General features: G+C 36.8%; 1 protein-coding gene across 2 annotated transcripts in view; it reads right to left on the reverse strand.

The window, feature by feature from the left end:
* Positions 1-14,836, reverse strand: part of bmp2k (BMP2 inducible kinase) — a 68,941-nt gene that overhangs the window by 21,561 nt on the left and 32,544 nt on the right. For both annotated transcript variants that reach the window (XM_042487821.1, XM_042487820.1), the window contains exons 4-6: positions 13,241-13,383; positions 7,106-7,227; positions 4,571-4,652 (exon numbers count right to left, since the gene is read on the reverse strand). In XM_042487821.1, coding sequence (XP_042343755.1) covers positions 4,571-4,652; positions 7,106-7,227; positions 13,241-13,383 — 347 coding nt within the window. The remainder of the gene's footprint in view (positions 1-4,570; positions 4,653-7,105; positions 7,228-13,240; positions 13,384-14,836) is intronic.

Genomic DNA, 14,836 nt, shown 5'->3' on the forward strand with positions numbered 1-14,836 from the left:
TACAATGAAAAACAAAGCAAAAGAAATGATCAAACACATGATGATTTAGTTTACATGTTTGAAAAGGAGTGAGAAGTACAAACATTTAATCCCAACTCTTCTCCATAAATCATTTAATCTTAACTATTATTAATTAAGTGAACATAAATGCATTCACCCACATACTTACAATCAAATATCTACAATTTTACTTTATTGTTTACAGGAGAAAAATAAATATTAAGTAACATAATAGATGCACAGTAACTCCTGTAAACAGCTGGTGATTGTCGAACCCCGTCTTCATCCCTGCAACTTGTGAGAATCGTGTTTTTATACATTATTTTTGGACGCTTTCTCAGTAGGATGGCTTAAAGAGACGGGCGGTAAAATCGGGCATTTCAGACAGATGATGAATTCAGGCCGACAGTGTGAGAAAAAATAAAGTGGTCTTTGAACATTATAGCAAGTTAAGCATATTCTAGTAGAAACCCAAACTAAAAGTATGAACCCCAGAATTAGCATAATATGGGAGCTTTAAATTATGTAACAAGCACTTATTTTACCCCCGAGCATTAACTTTCTTCTCAGTCTAACAAAGTAGTTTTGTTGCTCAAACCGTAAGTATTTTGGTGGCAAAACCTATTTTTTTGTGAACACAGTTGTTAATTTTGTTGCAATAAAATACATGCAACTGTTGTTTTTTTTTTTTTTGTTTTTTTTTCTACATGATGTGTGTCCTTTAAATTTGATAACTATACTAACATTAACATAAATGCATATACCCATCTACCCAAAATTAAATATCTACAATTTTACATTATTGTTTACAGAAAACAGAGGAGGATAAACTTGGAAAAAATAAATAGTAAGCAATCAAAAAAATAAATGGTAAACCCCATAAACAGCTGGTGATTATCAGACCCCTCTTCATTCCTGTACTTCGTGAAAATCATGTTTTATACATTATCTTGAGCTGGTTTATATTTGGACATTATTTTAGCTCCACATTAAAACTGTTCCATAGTTTCACTCCACATTCATTTACAAAAACTTTCCCTAGTGGTACAAACACTGTAACTTTTGAAATTAAATTTTCCCCTCGATCACTGAGCATTTTATTCTACTGTTCAATACTTTTGTTTAGAATTGAAAACTCTTTTTTTTGTAACTGAAAAGCTAAACCTCAAAGCTTGATTTTATCTTTACACAACAGAGCTGTGAAGAAACTTTGTTCAAAGAGAAACTTTTTTCCGTCCTCCTGTGCTGCGAGCGTTTGAAGCCCCCCGCTCTCCACCGGGAGTCTGACTGACTTTAATGACACATTTCCCCGAACGCCGCTCTTCTGCGCACGCTGCGATGACACAGTGCTGCTTAAAACTGCACTATCTCCATTTACACAAAACCCAGCTTAAAATCAATAAAGGAAAATATCAGATCAAAGTATAAACAATAAAAAAGACTATAAAACTGTTCATGTATTTTAAGCAAACTTTGGATGCTTGACAGTTTTTGACTCATAGTGGTGCAGATACACATTGTTTGAAACATGAAAGTTATTTGGTTTCAATATTTGTCCAGAGTAAATATCTAACATTTGGAAAGATTACAAGACTGGATTTGTAAACCTCCTTTTGATTGTTTAAAAAAATAATAATTAAAATACAAAATGTAACTGTTTAATTTCTAAACATAAATTGGAAACCTGTCAGTTGATGAGATGCCTTTAAATTGAGCAGTCTTTTTTATCTTTTTTTTTTGTTAGTCAGTGTATTTTTAGGACGTTTCTGTCTTCATGTTTTCCTGTAGATAAGCGCTTCTCTCTATCATGCTGCTCTGCTCTTTGGTGCAGAAGAAGCTGCAGACACAGAGCGAGGGGGAGTCTAAGTGAGACAGAGGCAGCTGCTCGAAGGTAGAGAGACTTTGTCCGGTCAGGCTCTGAGATAACATTATCTTCTGCTGTCTGTTGAAAGTGGTGAATTTACAGCTCACAAAAACTTAAAAGGACAAAAAATGTCGCATTAGTAAGCATGCAGCTTAGGGCTGTGCAATTAATCAAATTTCAATTTCAGCTCCCAAAAATTACAAAAACAATGTCATTGAGAAAAAACAATTACTTTTCCATATTCCGTTTTGCAAGTTTACCCTCATTTTGTATTGTGTCCTGAATGTCACATGCATGCGCATTTTCACACCTCCTTCCCTCAGCCTGAGCTCAACACTTGTGCGAGAACACTTTGGATATGAAGCATTCGACGTGGAGCAAAGAAAGATTAAAATGCAAGATTTGCTACATGGTGGTGTCCGCACCGCATGGCAACACGTCAAATCTTTTTGATCAACTTAAGTTTGACTAAATAATAAAAAAACAAAAGGAGAAAAGGATAACCCCATCAACATCCACCGCAACACAGTCATCAGTTAAGAACACATTACACAAAGCAACTCAACAGGAATTAAATTAAGGAATTAAAAGAAGCTCAGTGGGAAAAGTATTAAGGGAAATTAAAGTTCAACTGTTTATATACAAGGTTTTTTATATTCTATAAATACAACATGTTTACAAAGTCGTGATTTCAACATTGACCAAAATAATCGTGATTTTGATTTTTGCCATAATGGAGCAGCCCTACAGCAAATACACATGAAAAACAGATTTCTATGACAACTTCAAAACGTTAAGTTCAGTGTGAAGCTGCATTATTTCTCTGCCCACCGAGCTGCACGGACCTGCTTAGCAAAGAATTAATGTTCCTTATGTCGCCGGCTAAGAAGCTGCTTTTAAAAAACAGGCCCAGAGTCTGCTCCCCTGGCAATATGGCTGCCCAAACAAATCCACATGCGAAATTGCTCTTGCTCCCAAATCATATACTCAGTTGGCGCTATATTTGGCTCCAGCATCTTTTTGTTGATGATGCAGTCGGAGATGAAAGAGACTTTGGAATTAGCCACAGCGTTTAGGGGGATGGTTTTTTTTCTTCCTTTAAGCGCTCTATCTGAAGACGGATTTTCTTCACAGTTCCACATTCGACGAGCTAATCCAGTCTGATACTGAACTCCTAATCTGAGGCGGACAGCACATCTGCCAGCGCACGCCAAAATGCACGGATAAATGTTAAAATGTGACATTGTGTGAGGCGACAATGTAAGAAACAGCAGAGTTTTAAAGCACGTGGCTAAACACAGGACAGGAAGTGAGCATGCAGGGGGTAGTCGACAGGATGTTGGTGTTTTTGTTTTGCGTCCCACAGCAGTTCCTCCAACCAGAGGCCCGTTTAAAGCTTCTGTCTTTTCATCTCAGACTCACACATTTATCCACTGTGGCAGGTGCATTCAAGTAGACAAAAAAAAGACTGTTTTCAGTGGCGATTTAGTCAAATCTACAATTTATCAACACAGTTATTACACGATTATTGTTCTCTGCCTGAGGAGATTAAAACATATTTCTATAGGGAAGCTTTTCATTTTAATGACTGATTTATTGTCTATTTTTTTGTATCTTATGTATTTTGTGAAGCACTTTGTAACTTTGTTTAGATAAGTGCTCACAAGTTATTATTATTATTTATTATTATTTATTATTATTATTAATATTAATATTGTTTTTTTATTATTTTATTTTGTTATATATATATATATAACATGTATGTTAATATATATATTGCTATAATGCAGAGGCATAAAAACTTAATATTGAAAAGTCTATTACAAATAAAACCTATCATCATCATCATCATATATCATTATTATTATTATTATTATTATTATTATTATTATTATTATTATTATTATTATTATTATTATTATTATGTTTGTTATTATTATTGTTTTTTTGTTAATTTCTTGTGTTGTTCTTGTTTTTGTTTCGTCAATCAAAGTGTAAAGCACTTTGAAAACCATTCGATTTGTTTGAAAGGTGCTACATAAATAAAATTTGATTGGTTGAAATGTTTATATTTTTGGATTTATGTATGCTTCTTAACAAAACCATCTGGAACAATGGATCGTTTCAGCAATAGCTGTCTTTTAGGGCAACAAAACAAGTGAAGATCACATGTTTATAATGCACAAAGTGACCCATTAACAGCCACATCTTTATATGCTGCCTGTTTTAACTTCCTGTGGTGCATCAATTTACACACTGCACCTCAAAATGGCAGCTTTCCAAGCCCTGTTCCTGCTTCTCTACCTCGCACCTCCCAAAAAAAAAAGAAAAAGCCGAGGCCTATTTCACACGAGTTTATCGAGGTCCTCGACTGTGCCTAATTATCTCAAAAACAGAGGGAATATAGAAGAGGACAGGCAGCAGGGAGAGAGGAACAGGACGAGGCGGAGAGGAGTGAATGATGTTGCTCAATGTTTTATGAGGGAAAAACGCTGTTGGAGAGCTGGTGGAGGCAAATAGCCCGGGGCGAGAGAGAGAGCGCAAGAGAGAGCGAGAGCGAGAGCGAGAGAGAGAGAGGGAGGAGGAGGAACCTGTCGGGGCGGACTGACGCTCAGGACACTGACAGGACAAACCAGCCCTGCAGGGTGCATAACACACACACACACAAACACAAACACTGTACACACATACACAGTAGGCCCTTACCCATATATCAGCCTTCGTGGTGATGGCTTTCCCTGCGTACAAGTTAATCATCTCCGGCGCCCGATATGAAAGGGTCGTGTACCTGTGAGATACAACACAACAACAACAACAACAACAACAACAACAACAAGTAAGTTACAGGTCAAAGTTCAAATGACAAAGTAACAGAGATGGTTTACTCAAGTAACACCTGCATCCACATCAGTTTCTGGTGCTGCATTCAGACGCCTTTTACAAGCATTTAAACATCTGAAAACTGAGAAAATTGATTTGATTTCTTTTAAAAACACACAAAATTTTATTTTTTTTTTTTTTTTTTAAAAAAAGCACAATGGCAACTTGACAAGAAATGTCGTGCAAATGCAAAAAAAAACAAAAAAACAAATTAGTAAAAAATTATGAGGAAATTATCTGAATATTAGCTTGGATGGATTAGTATATATTATCAAAAAATTAGGGGAAAATAATCTGGAAAATATATTTTTTATTATTTTAATTAAATGTCTAAATGATGTTACTAGGGTCATTGTTTTTGTTTGTTTGTTGTTTTTTTTTGTTTTGTTTTTTTAGGTATTTGGGTATTAGGCATAAACCATGTGTCTAAAGGATATGAGTACATATCATCCACTGTAGCCAGGGTTTGTGTTAACAATTTAATTTATGGGATCAAAATACCATAAGAAAAGTCCTGATCCATATATACATAAAGACAGAGTCAGATTGAGTCAAAGTGTTGCAAGAAGGGACCCCAGGATTTCGGTTTTATATTTTTTATACTTATATTTTATTCCTCTATGTAGCTTGGTAAAACCTGCTAAATCTTGAACATTTAAAAATGACAATACAGGTGTTCATATTTGTGTATTTACATTTTAGCTTTGCCACTTCTACTAAAGTTAATGATCTTTAAGTATTTCTCTCAACACTGCTGAGCACACTTTTGGATTACCAGCACAGAAAATTAAAAAATAAAAAGAGGCCATGGCCAATCCGAAAATGTTACCTCCTTCTTTCAGTGTAACAGAAAGCAAAAACTTTTTGTTTTGTTTTCTATTCAGAGTCATTCTGATAATAATCAAAGCAGCTGGTTGTGTTTGGTGAAAACCCAGCTGGGTTATGAAAATGCAAAGACTGAGTCTGAGTCACCAGAGTTCAGATGGTTTCTGTATGACCGGTGTCCTGAAGCAGAGTTTGCACGAGGTCATGTACTGCAGATAAGCACCACACACACCGCACTTTATTGCAGCTGTAAATGTGGGAAAGGGAACAGGCCAGATCTGAATGAACTGCTTGGATTTGACACACAAACAGAAAACATACAGTAGGATAAAACACAGCAGCGAGTGCAGGGTTGTGGCACAAATGAGCACCAAATTTACCGCCCCCCAGTACATCATCATCCGCAGCGGACCAACAACCGTTTGTTTGCAGTAGCGTGTATATGTTTGGGAAGTGTACGCTCGTACAGCTCTTTGTTTGGGGAACAGAGTTATTCTGATCTGCTCCCAGTGTGCTTTGTGGACACAAATAAACAGACCTTGAGTTGCAGCACGTTGAGTGCAACGCTGCATTTGATAGCAGTCTGGCCGCACGCCAGATTTGGTTTATTTAGGAGTGTTCTGGAGGGCTAACAGAGGAATGAGTGAAGTGTGATTAGCACACAATGATTTGCTGGCCTTGGATGTCCAAAAAGTGAATTATGGTTAAAGGTTGTTTTTTTTTTTTTTTTTTTTAAAGAATCCATTAACCTGGCCTGTTGTGACAACCAATATGACCTGCCTGAGCCTTGGCTTTTCAATGAATTTTATTTTTTTTTTATTTTATTTATTGAATATTTATTTATACATTTTAGTTAGTTTAGTCTGTTTTACTAGATGCCATATTATTTTATAATTTTTTAACATTTTTAAAGATTATATATTATGTTAGCCTTTTATTTACCTTCTTATCCACTATTGAGAGTATCTCATTTATTTATTTATTTTACTCATGATTTTTTTTTTCCTATTATCCATAGGTTTTATCCTGCCTCTGGTGTTTTTCTCACTTATGGCAGCATTTCTAAGTTTCCAGTTTTAATGAGTACTCTTATTTTAGTTCTTATATTAATTAAAAAGTCTTGCTTTTTACCCATGTGCCTATGTACTTGTGTACTTTTGGTTTTATTGTATGAAGTACTTTGTGTTATAGTTTTGTTTGTATGAAAAGTGCTATATAAACAAAGTCTGATTGATTGACCGATTGATTACTCAAGCTACAGTCAAGCTACAGTCAAGCTATGGTCATAGCTCGATGAGGCCATTTAATGGGACTAATGTCTCGTCCCAGTATACAAGCACTGGGGGAGAATCTGTTTATCGCTATGGCGTCATAAGTCCCATTATCAGGCGATAATTATAGTGCATCCCCAGTATGAACCCTGATTGTTGCAATAGCCAGAACATTGAAGTGACAGATAAATATTATGGTTTTACAAACCACTGTACTGAGTGACCTGGAGAACAAAACATGTCTTTCACTGACAATGACACTTACTTTTTAATTTCGTCCTCCACGGCAGTCACTCCATCTTTATGAGGCAGCAAAATCTTATGAGTGGAGCTGCCAAAGTCACACAGCACATAGTTTCCCTGGTCGTTCAGCAGGATGTTTTCAACCTGGTGACGAACAGAAAAGGAGGTTTTAGACTTTTAAACTGGCAGAAAACATCATCACACACATACACACTATAGACCATAGATGCACTGACAGTTGGCACTAATCATCCAGTGATAGAGCTGCAACTCCACAACTTTTAGATCTGCATTTACAACCTGCACCACCCACAGGAAAGGACAATATCAGCAGCAGCAGCAGATTACAACTGAAGACACAAGCATGTTTTGAGGCTGCCATTTAAAAAGGAAAGTAATGGGGTGCATAGAAGCTTACTGGGTAGAGCGGGCGGCCCACGTACAAAGGTCGTGTCTGGCCACAGGTTCAATTCCAACCCCCTTTGCTAGATGTCACTGCTTTCACTGTCCTCTCAAATAAAGGCAAAAGGCCCAAAAATAATCTAAAAAAAGAAAGCAATAGCAACTACCATTTTGAAAGTGTTGAGACTGCAGTTTTTGTTTTTATTATAAACTGTTTATGTTTGAGGTTTCATATTTTACATTTAAACCTGCTCATTGATTTACCGTCTGTTCTCTCTTTCTCTCCTAAATTTGTACACCTTATTATTAATTAAAGAAGTACTTCACTGCTTGAAAAAGGGTCTTTCCATATGACTGTGCAGTCTCTGCAGTAGAAATACCCAAATACTTTTTTTTTTCAAAAATAGGTGCTACATGACCAGAGAAAACAGAGGAAAAGGACTGTGGCATATGGTCAGCAGGTAGAAAACTGTACAAATACCAGAATGCACTGTGCTTCCAGGTAGCATGTAACAACGGCGTGCAGATACCGCAAGCTCTCGTAGGTTTCACACAAGTGTCCATATCTGAATGCGGCTCCCACAGTCGCCGCAAAAGGCTGCGACAAGGTTAAAAACATGACGCCAGTGAAGTTTTTCAAAACAACTTGGCATTTTGGGGCTTCAGGACACTTGGATTATTTTGGATGAGCAGTATGGAGACATTTTGTGGATTAAGTATGTATTTTTTATTTTTTTCAAATCCTGGTCACCATTTGCTTCAATTGTTTGGGAGATGAGTGCGACATATTTCGCGGTTAACCTCTGGCAGTCTTTCCTGAACTAAAAAACTTCACCTGACTTTCCATCGGCATGAGGGTGACAAAATAATGAATTTTTTTAATGGTCTATTTTTAATGGCTTCTCTTAGTCGAAATGAACTATCTGACAGAAAGGTAACACAGTGAAAATACTCTCCATATAATGTACAATCAAACACATATTGATTTTTTTTTTTTTTTTTTTAGGTGGCTAAAATATGTGTATCGATCTGAAGCAGTATATTGCTTCACTCCCATGTCTGACTCCAGCCTGCTTCTCAAAACTGGGGTCGTGACGATTGACATCTACTGTAGGTAAAATACTGTCTATGGATAAGTACCTCATATAACCCCACTTTAAAAAAATCCGAACTTGCAATTTAATGTAAATCTCTGGAAAAATGTATAAAGTTACCTTGCCTGTAGGAGGCAGACGCTGTAACTTTCTCTGCCTGTACAGTCGGCTGCAAATCAACATGTCAACATTTGCAGGTTTAAACTGCTGCTGCGTTTTATTTGTTTTGTTGTAGTTTTTTCGTAAGCAGAACTGGTCACAGTGACCAAACAGCTCCCTCCCATCAAACAATCTGCATCCTGTGTAATTTTAAAAGTTAGACTGTGGTCGTGATTGAGACGCATCATGCCATCAAAATCACATCAGCTGTGACTCTGAAATAGTTTGTGGCAGACAGATGAACAAACAAACAATCAAGCCCAAGCTAATCTCCCATTACATCATAATGGGCACGGAAGACAATTAGTGGATAAAGTCGCTTGTAAAAACTCACAAATCCCACTAAATTGATTTAATACACAGCGATGGAGTAGTGAGACAAGCCCACATTACAGTAATTCTGCCACAGGAGTCTCATCAGAGCTGCTCTGTGGCCTGGTAAACAGGAGGCAAAATTCAATAACAAGTCTGTCTGAAAAACAGATGTGCTTCTTATTTTTATGTTATCAGATGTGTTCCATTTTTGGGTTTCAGAACTCGTTTTTTTAGATAATACTTTTAGGGCCGCAGCAGAGAGATTACAAGCCTGAATGACAAAATAAAAACAGCAAAAAAAGGGAATGATGGATTTTTGAGTAAATAATAAAAAGAATTGAGAGCAGGTGGAGAAACGATGGGACACAGGTGGCATAGAAAGAGAAAACGAGAAAATGAAAACAAAGATGAGACTTGCTGAATGATTAATAAGACAAATAGAGATGTAAAATGAGGGTTCGTACACATTTTTACCAATAAATTTCCAGTACTGTTCCATGACTTTGTAGCAATTTTTTGAAAGACCATACATTCTCTGAAACAGCCAACTTATTTATATATATATATATATATATATATATATAAAATTTTAAATATAATGAATACAGAAAACGATTAGAACTGAATATTAGGGACAGTTCATTATTTTTGAGAGGGAGGGGGTGGTGCAAAAAGGGGGAGGCATGTTAAATATTTTTTAAATGCTGGGGAGGGACTTGTGCTTTTTATTTTGGCTTAGGGGAAGGGTATACATCTTTAAATGTTTGTATTTCCTGTTTGTTTTACAGCTGATTTTTAAAGAAAAATTCTTTTTGTGATTTTTTCCTTTTATAGTTTTTGGCAGTTGTTTAAGGAAAAAATGCCTTTATTTCCTTAAAAAATTTCAGGTGTTTTTTTTTTTTAAAACTAACTTTAAAAAACTTTGTTTCTGCTCCAAACAAAATTATTGGCACTTTTTAAAGACAAAAAAATTGGGTATTTTTTTTTAATTGTTGGCAATTTTTTAATTAAAAAAAATTGCAAAATTAATTTAAAAAATGTGGGCAATTTTTAAAGAAAAAATGGCAAGTTCTTCTTTATAAGCCAGAAACTGAAGGGAAGTTCCGACAGTTCTTGCACACATCATGTGTTATCATACAGGTTTGTTAATCTTTTGGGGTATTTTTAGTTTTCCGAATCTTTCCCAGACCTGGGAATTGCTGATTGCAAATTCCATGACTTTTCTGGCCTGAGTAACATATAAAAACAGCAGAGAAAGTAACGGTGGAATGAAATGAGGATGGATGAAGGAAAGATGGGAAACAGGTGTCAAAGAAAGAGGAACTGACAATAACAAAACAAAGATGAGTTTGGCTGAAAGTGCAATAAGGGAAAAAGATGTGAGACATGAACGTCTGAAAATAGAAAGCCAGTCGGAGCTGTGACACAGAAGAGGAGGAGAGACCAAATAGAGAATCAAGAAAAAGATTTCAAACTGTCCAAAGAAAAGCTGAGCTAATGAAAGCAACACAGTGTCTCAATGCTGTTGACAGCTCGAGGTTAAGGGGCCTTTTTTGCACTCTCACTTCCCCTGGCGATGCGTGACTGGGCCTCCGTGGTCTTTTGTATCCCTGCGATGTTATGTAAGCCATGTAGGCTGAACAGATAGATACAGACAGCGAACAGAGGACGGGCCTGTGAAGCTGAAGGGACCGCACTGTTTAGAGGCTTGTCCAACTGGACAGAGTACAGCGGCCCACTGATGGAGCACTGAGGAGAATTCAGCTGGGGTGGCTGGGAAATTACCACCAGCCTCCAAGCATCAGCAGAACGAGGGTAAATCTGGCCCGGCGCCACTCTTGATTAAAAAATCTGTTTGAAAACCAAGTTAGCTCAAGTTAGTGAGGGATTTCGAGATTTAAAAGCAATTGTGGCCTGTGCAAACAGTAAGTGTGGCGCAGGAGTAGGAGGAGGAGAAAGAGGAAAAGGAGGTGGATGAGTAACGAGCAGGGGGGGTATCAGACGGGAGGAAGGAGAGGAAATAAGAGAGCAAGCTGGCAGAGGAAGCCGGGGAGCGTAAGAGGAAGCAGAGGAGTTAGAACGAGCAGTGAAACCAAAGTGTTCTTTCTTCTGCTGACCAAGCACATTTACATCACTTAGCTTTATAAACAAAATCTGACATTTTATTTAATGAATAACTCAAAGTGGCCATTTTAACATACCATTGTTCCTAGCCCACTTAGTCTGCAAGGTGTCTCAGTTTTTGACTTTTTTATTTTGTAGAGTCCAAGTGCTCACATGAGGCAGGAAAACTTTAACTTTTGGAATACAGAGAAATACAGCAGGCAAAGTCCATTATCACATCTTATCTGGTTCACTAACAACTTGATGTTATTCCTATCTCACATAAAACAATAAGTTCCTACACGACAAAGCACAGTCAAACACTTACATGGATCCACACCTACACGGACTTCTCATCGTCTTCTAACACGCAATCCTATTCTCTTTTGTAAAGCGCACTAAACTGCTTTACCGCACCATAGCTGTGGTACATAACTTAGAAATAACATAATGAGTAATGCAAATATAAACATAACTTTAGTTTAGTTTACTGCTATACATGTATGTCATATACCAACATTAGCATCTTTACCAAGTATAAAATATGCAAAAAAGTGGCTCTTACATAACTGTGAAAAGTAGGGAACCACAAGTTCCCTGTTTTGATTTTTGTTACATCTCTAGAAATCCACCGCTGCAGATTTTGTGCAAAGCACCACACTGATTGCAAACGAGGGGTGGGTATAAAAAATATTGAATATACTCAACGTATTGCAGCTTATTCCACATGCAATATATAAAAATACTATATCCTGAACATTGAGTATAAAGTGTCACATCACTTTTATACCAGAATTTGGTTCTCTCGTTCTACTACAGCTGTCTGCGTCTAACAGACACACACACAGAGCAGGGCTTTTGCAGAGCTCCAGACTGTGACTATTTAGTCACATTTTGTGACCATGGAGCACTACTGCGATTTCCAAATACTGTTAATATATAAAGTGGAGAGCTGTTAGTTTGTTTCCAGCTTACAGGGAAAAAAATCATCAAGTTACACAGCCCTGCGGTAATTTTCTAACTTAATGAGTGGTAGCGGCCTGTGAGCAGGTGAGGCATGTGTTTGTAGCTGAATAGCTCCAATCACGACTATTTAGTCACATTTTGTAAACAGGAAGCACCAGCACAACTTGGAAATCTTAGTAATATAAGAACTGGAGAGCTGTTTGTTTGCTGCCCACTCACAGTGAATGATTCCTCACAGTTAAAGGTGCCATGGTTACAGTTTAACTTTCTGCTAACGCTAACAACCAACTTTTGACCAGAAGCTTCAAGTCCACAACAAAAACACTGACACGTCCGGCCTGAAGTGAGCCTTCAAAATAAAAGCACCATGGGCCCTGCTTAATGTTTAACAAGGATAAGTGGTTATGGATAATGGATGCTTAGATGATTTAATATCTAACCATCCATCAGTCAATTAATCCATTAGTGACTCTGCAGATAATTATTTGACAGAAATGAATGGTTTTAGTCATTTATCAAGCAGAAGTCAAAAACCTCTCTGGCTCCTTTTTTTTTTTTTTACTGCTGGTCTGATAACAGAAGCAAATCTAAAGATGCCCCCTTGGATTGTGAAAGTTGTGATGGATATTTTTCTGTCAGCTTACAGAATTAAAACAAAAACAGACTGCGTTTACATGGACATAAATAACCCATTAACGATCCGACGTGTTAATACCATATACTGTTTACGAAAACCCTGAATACACTACCTGGAGTACTCTTAAAAGGAACCAGGATGTATATGGAGAATATAAATAACCCTGTAAATAGTAGTATTTTTACTTTATTTTTTTATCATTCTTTGTGTATTGCTTTTTTTTTTGCAATGCTTATTGTGATTCAGCCTTTTTTCTATCTGTAAGTTGCTGTAACGAGTGAATTTCCCCTCTGAGGGATCAATAAAGTCTTATCTTATCTGACCCGATTCCTCAGTGGGATAAGCCTGAGCTAGTTATTTGTGTCCATGTAATTGCACTTATTGGTGGTGATAATAATGATTAGTTTCATCTAACCAGTAGATAAAGGGGAAAGAAAGAGAGGAAGGATGAAGGGGGAGAAGAAAGTAATGCTCTCATCACCTTGAGGTCTCTGTGTATGACGGGCGTCTTGCACTGATGCAGGCGGGCCACGGCCTCGCACGTGTCACAGAAGATGTGGAGGACCTCGGCCTCGCTGAAGCCGACATTCAACCGTTGGTTCATCTGCTTCACCACCTGCCCCGCTGCAGGAGAGACGAAGACCGACAGCTTTAGGATTCATCACTTCAGGATGGGAGACCAAAGAAACAGCCTGCGTGTTTGGTGTTTTGACCCTTGCAAACAAAATGTTGCAACTGGGATTCTTTTGGTTAGAATTTTTTTTTTCCAAAAACATGGGGAGAAGGCAATGAGCAACTTAACAAGATACAAAATTAGCAAGAAATTAGTAAAATATAACAAGAATATAGCCTGAAAATAAGTTGTCTGAGTGTGTGTATATAAAAACAATTAAATAAAATTAGTGCAAAGTGCAAAATAATTTAAAACAATATATATGTATCTTTTTTTCTGTATCATAATTAAAAAAAACAATTATAGTGATTATAAATATATTTTTCTGGACTTTTTTTTTGTTTTTGATAAATTTCTAATTTAAAAAAATGTATTTTTAGGTCATTTTCTTCATAATTTTTTGAAACTTGTGGGTAATTTTTGCCAAGTTGGTCAATGCCTTTTTTCCCCCATGTTTTTCAAAGGAATTTAACCAATTTGCTCAGAGGTTTAAATCACTTATGAGAGGTGTTTGAATGCAGCACAAGAAAATTGACTTCAAACCGGGTTTTGAATGGTTAAGAATGCTTAAATTCACAAGAAGTTGATTAAAACTCAAAATTTACAGTGTAACAAATGGTATCTGAACACCTTGAATGTTTTGGCTTTATCAGTACGTCAGTTAATGTCATACTTTTGCAATAGTAACAATAAACCACTAACATTAAAAAAAGGGAACTGGCCTTGTGTTATTTAAGAACATGACATATCTTCTGCTTTTATGGTACACTGAGTATGTGTCAAAAACAAGCAAAATATTTTTTATAATATTTGGCCTGCCTCCACACAGCAATGAGCAGGAAAATCTTTCAATCAGTTTCAAAGTCTCCATTTAAAGGCTGCATCTATGTGAATTTTGTTAGTGAGCAGAGTAATGTTTCTATATAAACATGTCCAATAAAGGAAAAAAAACGCTCAAAATAGCCTTAAAAAGCCAAGCTGGGTCAGAGAGCTGCCACAATCATATAAATGAGCCACACGAAGGACAGAGGCAGCAAAAACGCAAAAACTATTAGAATATTAACAATTAGACATACAAGAACAGCCACGCGTCTTTATAATGAGTAGATCTGTCCCAAATATCAGTTTTTTGAGGCATCAACACTTCAGTGACAAAACGATCACAATTATAAAGCTTGGGGGGAGAGAGGGACATCAGTGGATGCACCTAAAATAATGTGACAATTAGCCGCGTTGGTATCACACAGGTCGCACATTGGCTGTAAAAGCAAGAAAAAAGGATACTTTGTGAGATGGCTAAACTGTAACTTTCTGTTTTCAGTTGATTTTTCCAAACCAGTTTCCTTTGGAATATATGACACTTTTGGAGGTCACCTTTGTAAATTTTGAAACTGATATTCTTCT

The sequence above is a fragment of the Plectropomus leopardus genome, chromosome 6 (genome assembly GCF_008729295.1).
Source record: "Plectropomus leopardus isolate mb chromosome 6, YSFRI_Pleo_2.0, whole genome shotgun sequence".
In the NCBI taxonomy this organism is placed as follows: Eukaryota; Metazoa; Chordata; class Actinopteri; order Perciformes; family Serranidae; genus Plectropomus; species Plectropomus leopardus.